Raw genomic sequence first — 22,044 nt, 5'->3', positions numbered from 1 at the left:
TGGTCCCTTTAACATTTCAATGATCTTATTGTATTGTGGAGTTTAAATATTATATTGGTTCTCATCACGTGATGGAAGCATGGAAATGAATGATGGCCCTTTTCCACTATGGTCCCCGCCTCGCCTCGCCTCGCCTCGGGACGACACGGCGCGGTGTAGGTTTCATCTCCACGACAAAAAGAGTCATCACTGTACGGCTGCGTGAAACTGCGGTGGCTTTGTTTTACACACACACACACACACACCAGTGACTTGTAAAGCAGTTGTTTTCAGTGTAAATGAATCATTAGAATCAGTTCATTAAAAATCAGTACTAAAAATAATAGTTCCTGCAGAGTTAATTGTGCGCGGTGGGGCAGAGAAGGATTGTGCAGCAAAAGTGTTTGGCTTGAAATATTTGGAATGACCATGGTTTTAAACAGAGGTAAGGTCGTAAGGTAGTTGAGTTATGTTAGCTTTCTCTGTAGCTTTAAGCGCTGCCAAATTGAATTTAGAGTTGAGTGAACCCCCATCATCAGATCTTACTGTGAACACACCAGCACACCAGAAACTAGGACATTCACCATATTAGACAACAACAAAACTATTTATAGTACAAGCAATAATGCTGAACTACTGTCATTGTTGAACCTTCAATGATACATGATACATATTATTACTTCATTAAAGCTTCACTCCTGTCTCCCATTTCCATGTCAGTTCATGTCAAAGCCTCTGGTAACAGGAAGATGGCGTGGCACATGATATGGGCAATGTTTGCACTGTGCAATTAGTTGTAGATGCAACTTTAATCATTACATAGATCTAACAGAACCCCTGATCACCTGTCAACAAGTCAGTTGACAGACAGACAGACAGACAGACGACTTTATTAATCCCTTTGGGAGGTTCCCTCGGGGAAATTAACAGCTCCAGCATCCATACACAGCACTGTTAAAAATAGGGAATAGAATAAAATAAGATAGGAATAAAAATAAAAATATAAAAATAACAATAATAACAATGAAAGTGACAACAATGAAGTTGTGTCAGAGCTTTAGAAAATCTTTAATTTGCTGCTCATATTTACTAGAAGGACTGTGATTTGCATGTGTCTGTGAACAGTAATAAAGGTTTTATAGTATTTTGCAGCAGAACCAGCATTGGTCTCATCTCAAACTACAGCAGAATGAAGAATAACAGCACTCAGTGAAGCTGTGGTTAATTAACCCTCAGCGCAGCCTGTCAGGGTTCTGACCATCAGTCATGTTGTGCTGGTGCTGCCTGTCAGTCTACACTGAGGGACTACCTGAGCTCCCTGTGAACACGTGATCATTACAGGAAGTCTGATGTCAACACGTCGATTTCACAAGTGTTTGCAGGTGAGCGACACACAGAACTCTTTAAAACCTTTTAATTTCGTAACTTTGTTCACCTCAAACTCAGTTAACCGCTTGTCTTGAATCAGGTTCTTTTTTATTTTCACAATTTGAGTCCAAGGAAAAAGCTAAAAATGAGTTTTCTTACGTGTCGTTACGTGTTTGACTGCAGTAGGGCAAAGTTACTCACTGTATTGTTGTGCTAACCACTTTGAATGTGGACACTGTGGGAGTGGACTGAGGAAGTTTAGAGACAGTGAAACACAAACGTCCTCTGAGTGCAAGAAAGAATAAGGTTCACTTCAAAGCTGTCAGGGTTTTTTTAATCTGTGGTAAAGTGAAATAATATAAAAACGAATTGACACTTTCATTCATTAGCCAGCATCACTACACATTTTAAAGATGGCAAACTATTATGACCCAAATCGCAATAAAAATCCTGATGACACGAGCACATGTGTGCATAATGTAGTGACTACTTTGCAGCCATGTCTGTAACACCTAATATCATTTATGAAATGAATGATTTTAAAGAGATGTTTGGTTCAACTTTGTTTTATGCATGTTTCTTTTTTGAATATATACACATATAAATCACAAATAAGTGTCACATGATGGTTTGGACTGTGACGCTGAAAAAAAAAATCAACATTTGGTTCCATGACATGTTCACACATGTTAATGTGCTCATAGATGCATATGTGCATATGCCTCCATAACCAGCTCATACAGTAAGTTATTATTAGAGTGAGTAAGTGAAACTAACTGAAGTTAGTTGTAAAAAGTGAGACCAGTGATTCCCAAAGACTGGGTCGGGACCCACAGATGGCTCGCAGGAGGTTTTTTTGGGGTCCCCAAACCAAGGTTAACGAAAACTAACAAAATAACCAAAACATTAACTGAAAAAAAACTGTTGACTGAAATAAAAATGAAAACTAAAGTTAAAAAAAACTGAAAACTAGAATTTTCTTAATTCATTTATTATAATGAATGAATTATTTGTTTGCTAATTCTAAAGTCTTTAAAAGTGAGTCCTGTGTTACAGTGTTGACGTCTAGCACAGATTGAGATTTTGTACATTTTACAGTGTTTGTCATCGTGTGGACAATGTTTCAAGGGCAATATTCTTTCATATCAGTAAAACAAAGGTTCATTGTAAATCAGGGGTCTCAAACTGGCGGCCCGGGGGCCACATGTGGCCCTCCAAACAATATCAAGTTGTAACAAGTCATTTCTATATGTTTTTATTTTGAAATTATTAGATTAATTTTGCATCATAAATATGTTTATTTCCAATTCAACTTTATTTGTAAATCACTTAAAAACAAACACAGTGGACCAAAGTGCTGTACAGAATAATGGATAAAAGACAGAAAAGCTCACACGAGGCAAGAGTACATATAAAAAAAAGTAATTAATACGTCATATTGATATGTCATTTTGAGCTCATAACGTCCACCACAACTGTTGCATTTCCCAAAAAAGTTGGGCTCTTTTTTTTACTTGACTGGCCCCTGACTGACCAGACGAGACCGTCAGTGGCCCACAGGTCATTTGAGTTTGAGACCCCTGTTATAAATGGTTTGTATTTATAAAGCACTTTTGCTGATTTTCACGACAGTTTTGCCGTTGACACTTTCATAAATCACAACTATGAGCAGCACATTCTATCACTCATCTTTAATACCCACTGTCAGCCGTCAGGAGCAACGCGGGGTTAAATGTCTTGCCCAAGGACACATCGGCATGTAGACTAGCGGAGCCAGGAATCGAACCCACAACCTTCAACTCGAAGGCTGTGGGCTCGCTCTGCCGTCACCCATTTATACAATTTCTCAACACACAAGAGTGTTTCTTGTGTGTCTTGTTTAAGACGATGTGCGGTTGTGTTGGAAGGTTCACGATGACTGAGGTGAGCCACCAGCAGTGGGGCCAGGTGTGTGGTCGGGGCGCGGTGGACCTGTGGGTGCTGACGTCGCCGCAGGTGCGGGTGGAGGTTCTCACGCTGGGAGCCATCATCAGGTCTGTGTGCAGCAGAGGGAGCGATGGTCAGATGCAGGACGTAGTCTTGGGCTATGATGACCTGGAAGGTAGGAGTGACACGGGAGAGCAACTGCCTACACATAATACACACATGTGACATTTCAATAATTATAGTAGCAGCACAGCTGTGCAAGATGCAGGGACACAGTTATACTGTATGTGTGTGACATGGCTCAACAATATCTGATATCTGCACTTCTAACTAATTAACTTAATACTTTAATACAAGGATGAGAATTATGAGATTATGATGAGATTGAGACGCACAAGAGAAGGAGCAATGTAATGATAATGGGAGAAAAGTAAGAAAAGTCACCTGGTGTGATCTGAAAAGAGATATAAAAGAGTTCAGATTTAATCAAAACCACAACAAAGAGGTTGGAGTTACCACAAGCAGAAGTGAGTTCAATTCATTGAATGAATTAATAATAAAAATGACTTCCTGTGTTTATTTTATTCTCTAAAAGGAGGCATTTCAGTTGATCCTCATTGTATTCTATTATACTTTATTTGATATGAAAGCCACATGTTGAATATCATTGAACACTCAAAAACTCAAGTAAAATTGCATTCAAAGTATGATTTGGAAGTGATTCATTATTCAAACTATGGAGTTGAATGGAGTCCTCAGGACTGAGTGCTGCTGTCGTGTCATCAGGTTATTTGTCAGATCAGCGGTATCTGGGAGCTGTGGTGGGACGCGTGGCCAACAGGATCGCAGGGGGGCGCTTTGTAGTGGACGGAAAAGATTACCAATTAGACATCAACAATGGGCCTAATGCACTGCATGGAGGGCTGCTGGGCTTCAATAAGGTGAGACCAAGTGAAGGTGTTACAATCCGTTATCTGCAGAAGTGCTTTTGGTTTCATGTTGGTTTTATCTGTACTGCAGGTGTGTATCAGCATGCATACACTAAAGGTTCAGGTTTTATATATAAGAAGTGAGGTTGTATAAGGTACTGACAAATAGTCAGAGATCACAAGATCACTCACAGTGACAGGAAGGTGCCACTCGAGTAGAGCCGGTGGAAATACGGCAAAACAGAAACAGATTTGACCCACTTACCAAAACTCTCCCCTAAATCTACACCTGTTTTAGTCTATAGAACCTTAGGAATATGTACGCCACCTTCTCTCTCTGTTCAACAAAAGGTTTTTGTTGCATTGTTAAGAGAAAAGCATCACTTTTATATCAGTCTGAGATGTTGATCCACCACTGTCCCCATCAGAAAGTTCAAATGTGTTGTTCAATGACGTCTCTGTTTTCGTTTGGGTTTACCCAAGTCAGAAAGAAGGGGTAGAAGTCTCTTGCACATATTAGGTAAGTAAAAGGTAAATGGTCTGTATTGCTAAAGCACTTTGCCAGTCAAAGCTTTGCATTTTTTTATTTTTTGTGAACAATATGTTTATTAGCATTTTACTCAAAACATGTGTGTACAGTTACAGACTCCCAAAAGTGAACAGCAATTCAGACTACACTGAGACACAGGTGGTATAAACAAAACTTCATACAGACAATTCAAGGGAGAAATTAAACAATTCATACAAGATACAAAAGAAAAATAAATAAATAATAATAAAAAAAAAAGACATAAAACAAAACAAAATAAACCTCTCAAATAGCAACACTCGTATGGTACAAAAATAGTGCAACAAATTGTTGTCTATTCAAACTCATTTAAAAATCTCTTCACAATGTATATGCTCGTTTACATTGACCCCGACTCAAACCTCCTCTTCGTCCACTAGCTCCACACAACCCGCTCGAATGGTCCCCAAACCTTCTCAAAAAGTTCTTCTTTCCCTCTTTGTATATATGTTATTTTTTCCCAAGGAAAAGTAATTAACATTTGCCTGACCCAGTGAGTGACACTTGGTATGCTGGACTTCTTCCAAAATAATGCAATTGATTTTTTTTTTCATGTTGAAGACACAAGTCTATCATAGTTTGTTCACTCTTGGTGTATTTGTCATACTTATCTTTGATTTCTTCAAACAACATCATTTTGTCTGAATTAGACAAATACAGGTCCAGAATCTTTTCTAATCCCTTTAATGCCCATGTTCTAAATATAGCATCTGCTCTCCCTGGAGTACAGCGTTGATTTCCCCACACAGGACTGTACTGAGACAGTATTTTAGGTTCTTTAATATATTTTTTCACTTCAAACCACACCTTTATCATGTTTTTAACAATTGGATTAGTAGTTTGTTTCATCAAATTCGACAATGTGTCAGAATATAAGTACAGGTGTAAAGACAAACTTAAACCCTCCGATTCCATTTCTATCCATTGTGGACTATCCCTTGTTGCAAAGTAAAACTTGATGGCCAATAATACTAGGTTATATTTGGACTTTTTAGACCCCCCTCACTGTTTGGTAAGTACAGGAGTAATAAGCGAACTCTGACACGGTTATTAGCCCTTATAAATCCTGTGAATAACCTTCTTATCTTTGGAAAAAAATCATCAGGTGGAGGCAGTGGAACATTCTGAAATATATACAATATTTTAGGGAGTATATTCATTTTTATAATATTTATTCTGCCAATCAAGGGTAGAGGCAGGGTAACCTGCCTATTAATTGAACTTGTTATTTCTTCCATCAAAGGCTCGTAGTTGATTTTTACAATCCAATCTAGTTTTGGTCCAATTTGTATTCCTAAATATGTAAATTGATCTACCACTTTAAATTTAGAAGTTTCTGTAAGTGGGTTTTCCCTTTCCTTTTCATTAAGTAATAGAACTGAGGACTTAGTGTTATTAATTGTATACCCTGAGATGGCATGGTAGAAGAGCAGGGATTGTTTTGTTAAGGTGGGAGAGAAATAAGATAACGTCATCTGCATATAGGGAAAGTTTATGTTCTGTCTGGCCAATTGTTATTCCAACTATTCCTGTGTGCACATGTACAGCTATAGCAAATGGTTCAATCGCCAGAGTAAACAAAAGCGGGGACAAGGGGCATCCCTGACGGCATCCTCTCTTGATTGAGATCATTTTTGATATATTTTTGTTTGTTAATATTTCCACCATAGGGTTAAGGCAGGGGTGTCAAACTCATTTTTGTTCAGGGGCCACAAACAGCACAATTTGATCTTAAGTGGGCCAGACCAGTAAAAATAGTAAAATAATAGCATAATAACCGATGACCAACAAGAACTCCTTTGTTTTTTCTCCTGTTTTACATTTAATGAGGGATATTTTTGCAAAACATGACATTTCTTGAGAAATATAAGTGCAATTTCAACAATATCATGGCTAAACTTACTATTTACACATCATCTATAAAGGCATAAACATTTAGTCACAGGTATCTGGAATTGAAAAATATTGCATTTGACCTTACGTTTAGATTGTAATCATAGTGTGAAATTTTGACAAATTCATGGCGGGCCGGTTCTGGCCCCCGGGCCGTATGTTTGACACCCCTGGGTTAAGGTATAGTAGTTGAACCCACTTTATAAATTTGATCCCATATCCAAATCTTTCCAGAGTGTTAAAAAGGTAAGACCACTCCACCTTATCAAAAGCCTTTTTGGCATCTAGAGAGAGGAGGGCCATATCTGAAGTGTCCTTCAAGCTTTGAATAATATTAAGGACCCTCTTAACATTGTGGAACCCTTGGCGCCCAATGATAAACCCATTTTGATCTCATGTTTCTTGTAGCTAAGATTTTACACAGTAGTACTTATTGGTCTCATATTTTCGCATCTATTGTTGGGCTTCCCCGGTTTTGGCAATAATGTTATTAACGCACCAGTCATTGATTTGGGTAAACTACCATTACAAAATGCTTCCAAGAACATTTCTAGTAGTGGTTTAAGTAACTTTGTCTTAAATTTTTTAAACAGGTCTATTGGGATTCCATCAGGTCCTGATTTTCCTGCCTTCATGCCATCAATAGCAATACTTATTTCCTCTTCTTTAAAATCTGCCTCTAGCATCTCTGCATATTCTTTGGAAGTAGTTGGAATATCCAGCTTATCCAGAAATGTCTTTTGGGCCTGGGGATCGTAGTTGATTTGAGATTTATATAGATTTTCATAGTATTCCCTAAATTCCCTGTTTATTTCAGCAGGGTCCATTATTGTCTCGCTATTATTATTGATAATTGAAGTAATATTTTTTCTCGGGTTTTCCCTCTTGCTCGTAGAATGTTTGGTTTAGCCTAAGCATACTGGATGCTGCCCTAGCTGCCGATAGTTTGTTATATTCTGCTCTTAAAAGCAACAATTCTTTTCCTGCCTCTGGGGTTCTAATCCTATATACGTGCTATTGAAGAATTTGTATTCTGGATTCTAGTTGCTGTCTTTACTGGCAGAACTCCCTAGATTAAGTATAATTTATTACATGTCCCCTCAAGAAGGCTTTAAAAGCATCCCATTTGACACATGCTGTTGTTTGTGTTGTATTACCTTTAAAATAATTATCTATTTCTCTTCCCACGTACTTCACAAAATCAGCATCTTGTGACCATTCAGAGTCCATGTGGGTGGATCTCTAATAAGGTTCCCATCTGTGTATATCATACAGCACAGTCCGTGGTCTGCAATTAATATACTACCATAGGAACAATCCTGTATTTCAGAGACCAATCATGCAGAGATTAAAAGTAATCTATCCGTGATTATGTCTGATAAGTACTTGAGTGACAGGAGTAGACAACATCATTAGGTTTCAAGTGTCCCCAGATGTCTAACAGATTTAACTCTTTAATGAAATGATGAATGGTTGTTCTACTTCTATTATGAGTTTGATCAATACCTGTAGATCTGTCCCTGACTGGGTCTAGCATACAATTCCAGTCCCCAGCAATTATATACTCTCCTGGGAGGGATGCAAGTGTGAGAAATAAATTTGCTCTTAGTTTACTGAGAGCAGCGATCCCTGGATGACCAAATACCTACCAAGTTTATCCTCGATTACATTAGAAACCTGAAAGGGCACTGATTGGTGGATTAGTGTCACGACTCCCCTTGCCTATGTTGTAAATGATGCTGCATAGACGTTTCACTGCCACCTCCTTCTAATTCTTATAATGTCCTCTTTTAAGGTGTGCGTTTCCTGCAGAAAAACAAGTTTTGAATCGGTGTCTTTCAACTTATTCATAACCTGTTTGATTTTCTTAGTTTTTTTGTAAACCTCTGCAATTCCAGGAAGTACATTTAAGTTCTACTTTTTGAGACATTCCAAATAATATACCATGAGGCCCCCTTAATGAAAATTACATATCTGAGAGGATGAACACATTTAAACCCTAGTACATTGATTGAACACACTGAACAGTAGAAAAACAATAACCCCATTCTCCCAACTAAATGGGATGCCCCCCTAAATTTGCTTCTAGCTGCTGTTGTGAACAGATCCCTGGATCAGTCCACTCAGTCTTTCCTCCAACCGGTTTAAAACAAAAAGAAAAAAAAAGTTATTGTTATTGTGAACCATGAATTTTCAGATGTACTGTTTTACAAAAAAAGTTTTATATACTATTATTTCTTGATTAATATGTGTCATTATAGTACTTACTTGCATTCCTGAACAGAGAAATGACTTTTACTGGTTGAATGTTTTGTCTGAGTTTAGTACAGTGAGCCGGCTCAAACAAAGAGTTCTAATATTTTTATGTTTTCTTGTTGGTCTAATACATTTGTTAAGCATTTCCCCACACTTCAACACAATAGGTCAGATATGGAATAACCATAGAGATAATTAACAACAACAATGCTTGATTATCTAATAATGGAATAACCACACAGCTGCAATTCAAAGAAATGTAGGATAATATCTTCACTATTAGCACTGGGAATATTTCTGAAAATGAATGGCTACATATTTGGAAGACACAACAGTTTAACTTGAGTGAATACTGTTATAAAAATATAATATAATGCTATTACACCTAAAATTAAGATCAAATCCCAGGTTGTAATCCCAGCTGACATAGAGCAAAAGGTGGGGTACACCCTGGACAGGTCGCAAGTCCATCACACGGCCAACATATACAGATGATCAATCATTCACTTTCACACCTACGGGCAATTTAGAGTGTCCAATTAACCTCTGCATAGAGCCGGAGAAAAAACACACACACACACGAGGACCAGCAACCTTCTTGCTGTGAGGCAACAGTGCTAGCCACGTGCTCCACCGTGTGGGCCTAGAGCAGTCATGTTGGAGATCATTTAGGGCTGTGAATGTAGCCCACTCACATACTTACCCCCATGTTGCTCTGCTGGCGGCATGTGAATGAACATGATAGGAAATGCACTGCACATAGATGTGCTGTATGAAGGTGTGAGTGAACGGGTGAATGGCAAAGCTTTGAATGGTCGTCAAGACTAGAAAAGTGCTATAGAAATACAAAATCATTTACATAGACCTAGATGTAACATAATAATAATCTAATAACAAGCATTTATTTTGGCTTCTACTGATACTGAAAATGCATGCTTTACCAATAGAATGCAAAACAAATCAACTGCTGCTGTTTCTTTAACCGAACAGCTCCAAATTTCCTGAACGTTGTGTGTGTGTGTGTGTCAAGTTCAACAGCAGAGAAGCTCTGGAGGATCCAGGTCATTCTTTTTTGACTGTTTGTGCACAGCATGTGTGTGCAAGTGTGACTTTTGACATATGTTTGTGTTTTTCAGGCGATCTGGTTTGCTAAAGCAGTGGAAGGTGGTGTCCAGCTGAGTCACACCAGTCCAGATGGGGATCAGGGTTACCCTGGTGAGGTTCACGTCTCTGTCACCTACACCCTGCAGGTAAAGTGTCACATCATTGAATACATCATGAATACATCATTCATGAACATACAGACATACAGTACTGTGCAAAAGTTTCAGGCACCACCAGCTCTGCATACATATTTTCTGGATGTGTTCCAGTAAAGTGAAATAGAAATAATGATCAATATTGTCGTTATAGCGTTGCTAAAACAACAAATCTAATGCTGGCCTAAGACTTCGGCACAGTACTGTACATACATACAAACAAAGATATTAAAAGAACTTTCAGAATGTGACACTAAAGCCTGAAAGTACCAATACGTAAAGTAAAGACGTGAAGCGAGTTCTCGGCCCAATGAACGGGAAACTTACATTTCAAAACCCCCCCTAATGTCACCATTAATAAAGTTAAAGTGATAGAAGGAGTTAGCTCACCACTGAAGCAGCTCAAGTTTAGCCTACCACGTCTACCACAGCTAACGTTAGCAGCGAAGACGTTCGCAATTTAGCAAGCTATTTTTTATTTTTTTAAAGGCTAATTTATATGGACCTGATGTTTTATTTTATTTGTATTTTCTAATTATTTGGAGTTTGACAAAAAAACACAGCGGAATGTAAATGGCTGCATCTGTTCAAGTTTGTTCAAACAATAAATGACTTTGTGAAGCCACTCTGTTGTTATATATCAATCTTTTGATCTGCCACAATAATGTAATAATGAATTTAAATGAAAATACCTCAAGTTGAGGGTTTTTCTAAGTCATTTTTAGGTGAGATAATAGATGAATTTGATCATAATTCATTTTTTACTCATGCAGTAAGTAGGATTTGATCAGCTCCATTCAGTAATGTCGCACACATGAAACCTCCCACCTCTGTACTGTTTTCCTCTACTGTATGTGGAGGTTATAGCATATGTAAGTCTGCACCTCTCAGTGCACAGAATGCTGCAATGTAATAGGAGAAGAAGGGAAACCCGTGAGTTATGTGGGTTAATTTCACACAGTGCATGACTTCTGCCTCCTCCTGAGTGAGCAGTCCACGGCATTATCTCCTCCATCAGAGACACAGCTACTGTGATACTGCAACTCTATAGATTCACACCTGATTCAAATCCAGTGGGTTGTTGTCAGGCTTGATGACGAGCCAACTATTTGTATCTGGGGTGTTGGAGCAGGGAAACATCTAAAACATGCCGGGCAGGGATCCCACAGGACCAGGACTGGGAAACTCTGCCCTATTGTTAATGTGTTTTTTGGTCCTCGCAAAGATACCCACACAAAAACACACACACATTCCCACATTCAGTTGTTATTGTATGGGAATAAAAGACTTGCTGACTTGTGTGTACAGGGGGAAACACTAACCGCTGAATACCAGGCTGTGTCTTCTAAAACCACGCCCATCAACCTCACTAACCACTCCTACTTCAACCTGGCAGGACAGGTGAGGACACATTATGAGCAATGTGTGATTGTGTAAATGTCAGAAATTTAGCATACACTGACTGTCAAACTATGTAAGTTATGTAATGTAAATAAATACATTACATAACTTACATAGGGCCACGGTACCGGTCCGTGGCCCGGTGGTTGGGCACCACTGATTTAAGTGACTTCAAATGTGACCTGGTCTGATTTCAGTATTCAATAATCATCATACTTTGTATATATGGGTCATTTTCAGGAGATTTTACTGATACGGTAAGTGTGAATACAGCAGTACATCAGGGCATGAGTGAATCCCTGAGCAACTGCAAACAAAATGCAACAGTGTGGAAGTATTGATGCTGCAGCCTTTCATCTATGGTTGCCACGGTAACTCACAGGCTATCGATCAAAGAGTCTCAGTCTCCTTTTTCATTGGGGGCAAGTTGGTAGGAAACGTTGAAAAACCTGAGGCGTTTTTTCAGTGGAACTGAAACCATGTGAAGGCCGTGGTATACTTCTGCTGCCGGAGCTTACGTGTCACACTTCAATCCCAGACACACTGGAAGAACATTGCAGAGGACTTCCCTGTCCGTGGGTGCAATTCTCCGTCAGTGGCTCTGTTGAAGTTGAGTGGTTGCACGCACCATCTTCTTTTCTCTGATTCCAACAGCAGCAGAAGTTCTTTCTCTACTAGCATCCTTCTCGTTGCCATGGTTGCACAATGAAGGCTCATGTGGACCCATTTATTCAACCTTCTTCTTTGTCAGGAATGCGTCCTATGCCTATTCCAGACTTGTACTGCCACCCGATGGTGAGGTGGGATACTACAGGACCCTGACGCACGAGTATACCATGGTCCGTGATATGCGACGCATGCGGAGTGTGTGTGGAATTATACCATGGGATGGTTCAGCCTCTCTGAAGAATTAGTGACCACTGAGTCTGTTTCCTTGTTTGGACATTTGACGTCTGACGGTGGCACGAGAGTCAAAGTTGGGTGGTGAAATTCTACCTCATGATTAAATATTTAATTCAAGTTGTAAAGATGCTGGTGGTTTGGTGTGGTGACCACAGGAGAGAGGATCTATATACTGTACAGACAGCTGCAGGGAAGTGTGAAGTATAGAGAAGTACAAAGAAGTAGAAGTATAGAGAAGTACAGAGAAGTAGAAGTATAGAGAAGTACAGAGAAGTATGGGAAGTGGAGGAGTATAGAGGGAAGAGTAGGGTAAGAGAATAGGTATGGAAGTACAGAGTAGAGTATGGGGGTAGTACAGGGAGGTAGGTATGAGAAGTACAGAGAGTAGAGTATGGAGACAGAGGAGGTATAGGGTATGAGGGGTACAGAAGTAGGAGCGCAGAGGTGAGAGTGTAGAGAAGGGTACTAGAGGTAAGGGTATAGAGAGTAGGGAGAACTAGACAGAGAGTATGGGTGTAGAGAGTAGAGTACAGAGGTATAAGGATGATGAGGTATGATTCTTCTATGCTTATAGCTTCTCTGTACTGTATATACTCTCATGTGCTCCTGTACTTCTCTCTCTTCTCTGTTTCTCTGCCTCTATCTTATACTACTATGCTTATATACTGTGCTCTCTATCTCTTATGCTTCTCTATCCTACTCTCTATGCTTCTCTGTACTTCTCTACTTCTTATACCTGGCCAGCCTCTCTGTGCTCTCTCTTCTCTCTGATACTTCTGCTCTGTACTTGTCTATACTTATACTTCTCTGTATACCCCTAACCCCTACCCTATAGAGTAGAGAAGTACAGAGAGGTACAGAGAATATAAGTACATAGAAGTATAAGTACAGAGAAGTACAGAGAAGTATAAGTACAGAGAAGTATAAGTATAGAGAAGTACAGAGAAGTATAAGTACAGAGAAGTATAAGTACAGAGAAGTATAAGTATAGAGAAGTATGTTCTGTGGTGTTCTGCTGCTACTGTCATGGCTGCAACAGTTGACACACACACACAGAGACACAGAGAAACACTAACAGTAATGAAAGGTTCTCAGTTTCACATGTATGTATGTAAGCTGATATAATCACTGACATCATTCTTCACCCATTATTAATGTGTGTGTGTGTGTGTGTGTGTGTGTGTGTCAGGGTGCAGCAGATATCTACGATCATCAAATGTCCATCAGTGCTGAGTCTTTCCTGCCTGTGGACAACTCCATGATTCCTACAGGTAACACATGTTACTCTTTCCATACACACACACACACACACACACACCATGGAGAATAAAGTCCATGACTTGTTATGTAATGTGGCTTTAGTTTATGCCTTAAAGCATTGGGCCCTCAGTGGCTCCACTCCTTCAGGTTCCAAAATGTGAACTAGTCTAATAGTTTCTTGAGAAACTATCGTTCAGAGATCAGAGATATGGCCCTACAGTCAACCACAAGCAGCCGTTTCCTCCACGTTTGTGAGATTCTGTCTTCACAAGAGTCACTTTCTTGCTTCATGTTGTCAATCTAGTGCAATATTCTACAATAGTGTTTTTATACCAAGAGCCACCTAAGATAATATTGAGCTCATTACATTCCTCACATGTACTTCACACACTGGTAAAGTGAGATTAGATAAAGATAAGGTGACGCTAAGTATTATTATTGAATTCATTCTTTTTTTTAATAAAAAGTAGAAGAGGATTTCTGATTTCTGAAGCTTGTGTACCACTGGTTCACCACAGTTTGAGAACCATGTTTCTATAAAGTTCTGCAATTTATAAGTCAAACATCATTGTGCACATAATACAAAACAACAAATGTTCTTTTTATCCAACCAAACATAATTAATATTTATGTCTACCTGTTCAACTCATTAATTTCATTTAAATAATGAAATCATGAATCATTGTTGAATTAAAAGTATATAAAGATGTGGTAAATGAATATAACCTAAGAGGATCTTTATCATGTGAAAAACCAAAGATACGAACAAATGTAAAACCTCATTGTCTGTCAGTCAGAAGTGAACCTGTGGAAGATTTGCTCTAAAAAAGTCAGAACCTGAAAAATCATCATCTATCATCAACATAAACAATAGTGTTGAATATGAAGTCCTGCTACTCATGTTAAGATGGTACTGATGTTACTGATGTTAAGGTGGCACTGATGTTATGGTGGTGCTGATGGTACTGATGTTAAGGTGGTACTGATGTTACGGTGGTACTGATGTTAAGGTGGTGGTGATGGTACTGATCTGATGTTATGCTGATGTTATGATCTGATGTTAAGGTGGTGCTGATGCTGATGTTAAGCTGATGTTAAGGTGGTGCTGATGTTAAGAGCGGTGCTGATGTTAAGGTGGTGCTGATGTTAAGCTGATGTGCGGTGCTGATGTTAAGGTGGTGCTGATGTTAAGGTGTTGCTGATGTTAAGAGGCAGTGCTGATGCTGATGTTAAGAGTGGTGCTGATGCTGATGTTATGGTGCTGATGTTAAGAGCGGTGCTGATGTTAAGGTGGTACTGATGCTGATGTTAAGGTGCTGATGTTACTGATGTTAAGATGCTGATGTTAAGGTGTTGCTGATGTTATGGTGCTGATGTTATGGTACTGATGTTAAGGTGGTGCTGATGTTAAGTGATGCTGATGTTAAGGTGGTACTGCTGATGTTAAGGTGGTACTGATGTTAACTGATGCTGTGATGTTAAGGTGCTGTGCTGATGTTACTGATGTTAAGCTGATGTTAAGTGCTGATGTTATGAGGTGGTGCTGATGTTAAGGTGGTGCTGATGTTAAGAAGCGGTGCTGATGTTAAGGTGGGTGGTGCTGATGTTAAGAGGCGGTGCTGATGTTAAGGTGGCTGATGTTAAGGTGGTGCTGATGTTAGGTGCTGATGTTAAGGTGGTGCTGATGTAATGGTGCTGATGTTAGCTGATGCTGATGTTAAGAGGTGCTGATGTTAAGGTGGTACTGATGTTAAGGTGGTGCTGATGTTAAGAGCGGTGCTGATGTTAAGGTACTGATGCTGATGTGCTGATGTTAGGTGGTACTGATGTTAAGGACTGATGTTAAGATGTGGTGGTGCTGATGTTAAGAGGCCTGATGTTAAGGTGGTACTGATGTTAAGGTGGTACTGATGTTAAGGTGGTGCTGATGTTAAGGTGGTCTGATGTTAAGGTGGTACTGATGTTAAGGTGGTGCTGATGTTAAGGTGGTGCTGATGTTAAGGTGCCCAAAGACGTGAAGCCCAAACCACGGTATAACTTCATAACTTCATAACTTCATGTTCCTCATCTCGACGCAGGTTGTTGCTGAACTTTTTCCGATTTCAAGAAATAATCAGAACCTTTAGAGCAATGTTGTTCTTTTATCTTAGTGTGGATATGTTGACCCCTGACCCTGTTGAAAATATAATCTTGAAATTGGTGGAGGACCATAATTGATCACTTAAAGGAATACTTAGGAACACTGATTTGCATGTGGCTTTGTATTGCTAGAATAGTGGTAGTGTTTTTTAAAAATTGTGCTTCCCTCCCCAAAAATCTGGTTTTCCCTGCACTGAGTCAAATGACTCGCCAATCGCGTCATTTGACTCAGTGCAGGGCAAACGTCAGTTCCACACTTTTTAGACTCACCCGTAGGAGGATGAGAACACGGTGTCCGCCATCTTTGCTAACAGTTACGCTAACCGGCTCTCGCTCTACAGAGTAAACTGAGAACAACAATGATGGAATGTAGTTTTCAAACTGATACGGCTGCGAGGCAAAAGACCTGCATTTCAGTGAAAACTAGAAGGCGGCGGGTCGCGACCAACACCGGCCGCTGGTCTCGCGGCGAGCACCGGTGGGTGGCAAGTATTTTGTTTTGTATTTTTATATTTATTATATATTTAATTCCTCACAAGGATTTGTGTGTTTACAGAGCAACTGTCTGCTTTGGGGGCAGTGAGCACAGTGCATGTTGGGAGTTGTTGTAGTTCATCTACAAGAGCCAAAATGACATTTTTCTGCCTTTCTTGGCCAAGAAGACACTTACTTCAAATGTTATTTCCCATTTCTACGACATAAATGAGCCAGTTTTCAAAGACATTCATCGCATGCCTTTAGTTCCGTCACAGGATTTCATTTCTCATTTCCTCTGTATCAGTAAGCTGTCACAACATTTGTACTCTTAGTGTTTAGTCTCTTAAAACTTACAAATACAAACCATATGAAGGTAGAAGTAGACCGAAAGATTTCCATTTACAAATCCCTGTGTGTGTGTGTGTGTGTGTGTGTGTGTGTGTGTGTTTTGTCCGAGGGTTCTCCAGTTTCCTCCCACAGTCCAAAAACATGCAGATTTGGGGATTAGGTCAATTGGACACTGTAGGTGTGAGAGTGGGTGGTGTCCCTGTGAGTGACAGGTGACCTGACAAAGTGCAAGGACGCTCACTCTCACTTTAGTCCTGAAAACCTTTAAATGTCTGAATGTTTGCTCACCTGTTCTTGTCTGATAAGACATACATTTGTCATATGTCTGGAATTCATTTGCAGTCACAGATCATTATTAATCTAATTAAAGAATGATTAATCTGGTGACACACAGGTGACTGGTGTCATGTTATAATAACAGTGGGAAATAAAAGGAGCAAAGAATTGAAAAGAAAGAAATGAGGTCTAAGACTTATGTTAGGTCTGGTGAAGTATAAAGCCCCGCAGGTTCTCGTTAGTCCAAGTGTGAACGCAGGGACTCTTGTATTCTCTGGAGGGAGTGTGTTTCTTTGTCTTACTCTGCTATTAGCTTTTGTTTCCCCAGGAGACAGAAGAGCTAATGAGTGTGTATTTATATCACAGAGTCCATGTTACAACAGCAGGGATGAATTACAACATGACTTTAATGATATGGAATCAGTTATATGTCATGCACAGTTAAAAATACTTATTTGTTCTCTAAGGTGGACAAGCTGACCCTGCGAGATCAGCGTTTTCACTGAAAGCTGCACTTTTAATCATGTCTGAGATTCACCGCTCAGTGCGAGCTGTGAGCCAGTGAAGTTTAGAGCCGGAACTTACTGAACTTGGCCATGTTATTGCATAAAGGGACAAAAACTGGGATTTTTTCTTTAGTTATTATTAATCCATAATAATAATAATAATCATCTTAAATGAAGGTGAGAGAAAACACTTCCAGGGCTGTGTTTACTTGTCACAGGAGGCTTTGACCAATCACAGGGAGAGAGAGAGAGAGACAGAACGGGAGGTGTCGCACAATAAACTTATGAAATGTATGCATCTTCAACTTCAGATACACACTCGTCAATCACTGACAAATCTGAGTGGATTTAGTATATACTGTAAGTATTTATGTATATATATATATTAAATCTTCTGTGGCCTACTCAAATCTTTCTCTCAGCTTTGATCCGCCACCAATTGTAAGTGTGAATGTGATGTTAACAAAATGTCAGATCAATTATTCAGATGTCATTTAGTCCCCAGTCCATTGTTTTATTACTTCTGGGTACTTAAAATGGAGCGTAAATATTTTATGGTCATTGGAAACTTAATCACAAAACTGAAAACTGAGAACATTGTTATTTATTTATTTTTCATGAGCACCCACCTGAAGTATCTGCTTCACCCACCAGGGGGCTGCAGACCATATTAAACATTTGGTTTAAGTTTGTTTACATGAAGGGATGTCTTGCTCAAGGACACTTCAGCCGTGGATGAATTATTCTTCACCCTAAATTGCAATTTCATCACCTAATGTATTCATAGGAGAGATCAAAGCAGTAGAGGGCACGCCCTTTGACCTCAGAAAGCCTGTTCTGATTGGCCCTCGACTAAAGGAAGTCCCAGGTCCAGGGTTTGACCACAACTTCTGCCTGTCATCTCCTGGAGACACGTGGGCAGAGAGACATGCTGCCAGGTTTGCTGCCTTCACCTAACCACAATTCAAACTAAACCAGTTCTTCAGACCAGGTTTTGGTCTCCATGAGGACTACTGGTCTACACACCCACCTTTTTCATCAATAAACTCAAGCAGGAGACCTCTCTCTTCACCTCAGGGTGAGTCACCCGGCCAGTGGGCGTGTCTTGGAGGTGTCGACCAGCCAGCCAGGTGTCCAGTTCTACACTGCCAACTTCCTAGATGGCGTCACAGGAAAGGGCGGAGCTAAGTATGGCAAGCACAGCTCCTTCTGTCTGGAGACACAGAATTGGCCTGATGCTGTTAACCAGGTATGATGGTTATGAAGAGAGGGTCTTAAAACCCACCCAGTACATGCAGGTATATGGTTTTGTGATGGTGTTAAAGGTCCAGTGTGTAACATGATTATACGTTAACTTAAAAATAAACTGCCCTCTTCAGTTAGCAGAAGGAAACCTGGTATTAACATGTATTAACCTATATCAGGATTAAATATCACACTGTGCATCATGTTAATATCTTTACTTGACTGTTTTTCATTGAGAGTGATGACTGATTATTTCTGTGTTCAGCCTTCGTTCCCTGACTGTCTCCTGTGTCCGGGTGAGAAGTACCTGCATGTCACTCGCTTCACCTTCACCACCGTCTGACCTGAACGCTACCTTCAGAAAGCGTGCAGATCTCTTGTGTGTGAAGGACCTTCTCATCCTAACAATGTTATCTACAGATAATGACTATAAGTGCCCGTAGACTATAAGTTCTTTCTAACCTGATACAAAAGTGAGTGTTGACTATCAATACTGTTTTTATTATTTCTGTCACTTGAGTCTGATTTTCCGGTGATAATCTGTGATAATGTGATAATCTGTGATAATCTATGTCAGGACCATTAAGTAAAAACAGCTGAGAACAGTAGATAAAGTGATTGTATCTGCTGTCAGTAGAGTGAGAAAGTGATGCCTGTAAAAATGAATCAGAAATCGTCCAGTAAAAAAGTGAACAATCAGACTGATGTTCTGTCTTCTCTGTGTTTGCTCAACATCATCACAATATCTCACTGAAACTACGGCATTCGGTGAGGAGGCGGATTTGGTTGAAACCGCATCCCACTACTTTGGCAGTAGACATGTTTTGTTGCCACGGCAACCGAATCCATCACTCACAGAGTCTCTTTAGAGGTGGGAGTTCCTAAAGTGTGATAAACACAGGCTTCACTGCTCCAGAGCTGAAAGCAGAGTGTGTTTTTCTGAGCGTAGGAGCGAGTGTGATATGGTTTAAAAGAGACTACCATCTCCAGACCTTCAGTGCAGCTGATTTATTCATACATACACTTTTTACCTTATTCATTTAAACCCTCTACACATCCTGATTGCAATCCATGAATAAACTGAAAAAGAAAATAAAGAAACCCACACCCACACACACCTACACACACATATATGCACATGCCAGTCTTCTTTAGTGCTGTTTCATTTGTTAAAAGAAGTCATGAAACGCTGCTTCATAGTGTTGCAATCATGTTCTGTTAAAGGGCCACTTCACCCAAATATATACAGTTTTTTTACTCATTTCCAGAGATAAATGTGTTACTTCATCATCAGACTGTGGATCTGAGATACATGATGTCAAAGAAAATAAAAGCCCTACACTGCCCTACATATACATATATATATATATATATATATATATATATATATATATATATATATATATAAAAACACAAACACAGCAGCATCATAATTAAAATCAGGAAAAGGTATCTGATCTAAATCCTGAGATGTCCTTCCACTGAACTACAGAAGAGCTTCTCACTGATACTGAAACTCCTGTCTTCTCACGTCAAAGCACAAACCTGTGACCTGTGAAGTCGTAATAGGAAAACACATTTCAACATTTCATTAGTCAACTGCTATTTCAAAATGTTTGTAACACTCTGGACAACGATCCTCAGAATGAAGACAGAACTGGAATCAACCAGATGTGTGAATCCAGTCTGTGGCTGCTGTAACTGCAGCTGACCTCTAGATGTCACTGCCAGGGTCTATCTTTGAGGCTTTGAAGCTTTCTTCGTACTATCAGGAAGAATGTTGAAAAACTCAAAAAAGGCTTCATCTCTACCAGGAAGGATGTCATTCTTCCTTGTTGTTGTAGACACATGGACACAAACGCTCATTCTTTGGCTACAAATGCCAGACTAGTTTTTATTCTAAAGCAGTTATACCTTCTTAAATACAATTAAACCTACAGTAAAATTAATTTCTATTGTGAGCGGCGTCCGGTTGATCCAGTGTGAGCCACAGCCTCACAGTGAGGTGTGTCACACAAAACCACAGCCACAATTTACTGTCCTTTCAACCTCTGGAGACAAAACTATCAAGAGAGGTAGTTCAACGTGGGCGGTGTCAATTGCTGTGACATCATTTTATATACTACACACACACACACACTAGTGCTTGACGAGTAGTTAAAGTTGCTGTTGAGTACTTAGCTAAATGTACCAGACTCCTCTGTTAGAGCAGGTACCAGAAAAAGCACCAGTGGTGGAAACACAGTTTGTTTGACGGTGCTGAGAGGAAACTGCACCTGCAGGTTTCTAATCTTGGGGAGTGGAGTGTTTCTTGTTCACTGTCATTACCATTTTCTTTTATGGAATTCTTCATTCCGTCCGTATTACTCACATGCTGCAACTCTCTTCAATAGTCTTTATTTCTGACCATGATGTTGTTTATATTACTGTCATTAAATTCCTGCTGGTGCAGCATCATTGTAAGAAAAGATGTAGCATTGTCACATGTGATAAGTTATGAATCAATAACCTTTGATTTATTCAATATCAATATATTTCAAAATGTCAGTAGATATAAAAACGTTTTTATTGCGTTATGTTCAGAACAATGGATGCAACTGTTACCAGTCTTTCATGGTCCTTTATCCAAACAAGGACAGACTTTCAGCTGAATCATTAATTCATTTCATCAAAAACATTCTGCTAAGAGTATTTTTCAGTACAGTTTCAAAGGAAATGCATGAATTCTTATTTTTTTGTGTCGTTTTAACAGCTTTTGCACTAAAAACTGTGCTGTGAATGAAGAAACAGCCCAAATATCATAACATATAATAATACCAGTAAGACTAATGTGTGTGTGTTTTTCAAAGTATTAAGTGAAAGCATCATTTCAACTGTCTCGTCTTTCACCATGCTGCCTGAAAGCTGATCTGAATCACAGCCTCAGTGTGGAAACACAAGACAAAGAGGAAGATGACGTGTCTCTGCTGCAGTGTAAAAAAGGAAGTAACAGAAAAATGGCCGAGCTTTATTACGTTATTTCTGTTAGTGACTTCACTGCTGTTTCTACGCTGGCTGTGTCCAAAGACTGCAAAAATGAAGAGATGGTATCTGTATCGTCCTCTGCCTCTCTCTCTCTCGTGTGGAGTCCCTCAGGGCTCAGTTTTAGGCCCTCTTCTCTTCTCAGTCTATCTGCTCTTTCTTGGCATTATACTTAGCAGTGTAAAGACACTTGTGTCCACACTGACAGCGCACACAGCTGCACGTTTCAGACGGATTTATATTACTTTTATTTTGCTTTGCCACTTCCTGTTCAATGCTAGACTGTAGTC

General features: G+C 39.5%; 1 protein-coding gene and 1 long non-coding RNA gene across 4 annotated transcripts; both read left to right on the top strand.

Moving 5' to 3' along the window:
• The first annotated feature begins 1,289 nt into the window (after positions 1–1,289).
• galm (galactose mutarotase) lies at positions 1,290–19,432 on the top strand. The gene is made up of 9 exons (XM_044045682.1): positions 1,290–1,361; positions 3,255–3,448; positions 4,060–4,214; positions 10,056–10,169; positions 11,487–11,579; positions 13,672–13,753; positions 18,276–18,426; positions 18,566–18,737; positions 18,999–19,432. The coding sequence occupies exons 2-9, from the start codon at positions 3,262–3,264 to the stop codon at positions 19,074–19,076; spliced, it is 1,032 nt and encodes a 343-aa protein (XP_043901617.1). The 5' UTR covers positions 1,290–1,361; positions 3,255–3,261; the 3' UTR covers positions 19,077–19,432.
• On the top strand, positions 14,901–16,809 carry LOC122781722. Of its 3 annotated transcripts, none has more exons than XR_006361846.1 (3): positions 14,901–14,956; positions 15,467–15,497; positions 15,627–16,809. It is a non-coding gene; the product is annotated as an uncharacterized LOC122781722 (long non-coding RNA). The 3 variants fall into 3 exon arrangements; XR_006361845.1 differs by lacking the exon at positions 14,901–14,956 and adding an exon at positions 15,326–15,372 and having other exon boundaries at positions 15,481–15,532; XR_006361844.1 differs by lacking the exon at positions 14,901–14,956 and adding an exon at positions 15,336–15,358 and having other exon boundaries at positions 15,467–15,532; positions 15,644–16,809.
• Positions 19,433–22,044: the final 2,612 nt, after the last annotated feature.

This window comes from Solea senegalensis, linkage group LG15, assembly GCF_019176455.1.
Source record: "Solea senegalensis isolate Sse05_10M linkage group LG15, IFAPA_SoseM_1, whole genome shotgun sequence".
In the NCBI taxonomy this organism is placed as follows: domain Eukaryota; kingdom Metazoa; phylum Chordata; class Actinopteri; order Pleuronectiformes; family Soleidae; genus Solea; species Solea senegalensis.
This window is presented reverse-complemented; position numbering and strand designations above follow the sequence as displayed.

Bases quoted from the DNA above. Each gene is read 5' to 3' on its own strand.
- galm (XM_044045682.1), top strand. From the start codon at position 3,262: ATGACTGAGGTGAGCCACCAGCAGTGGGGCCAGGTGTGTGGTCGGGGC. The intron at 10,170-11,486 runs GTAAAGTGTCAC...TTGTGTGTACAG, and splicing joins CTGTCACCTACACCCTGCAG to GGGGAAACACTAACCGCTGA. The intron at 18,427-18,565 runs GTTTGCTGCCTT...TCTTCACCTCAG, and splicing joins GCAGAGAGACATGCTGCCAG to GGTGAGTCACCCGGCCAGTG.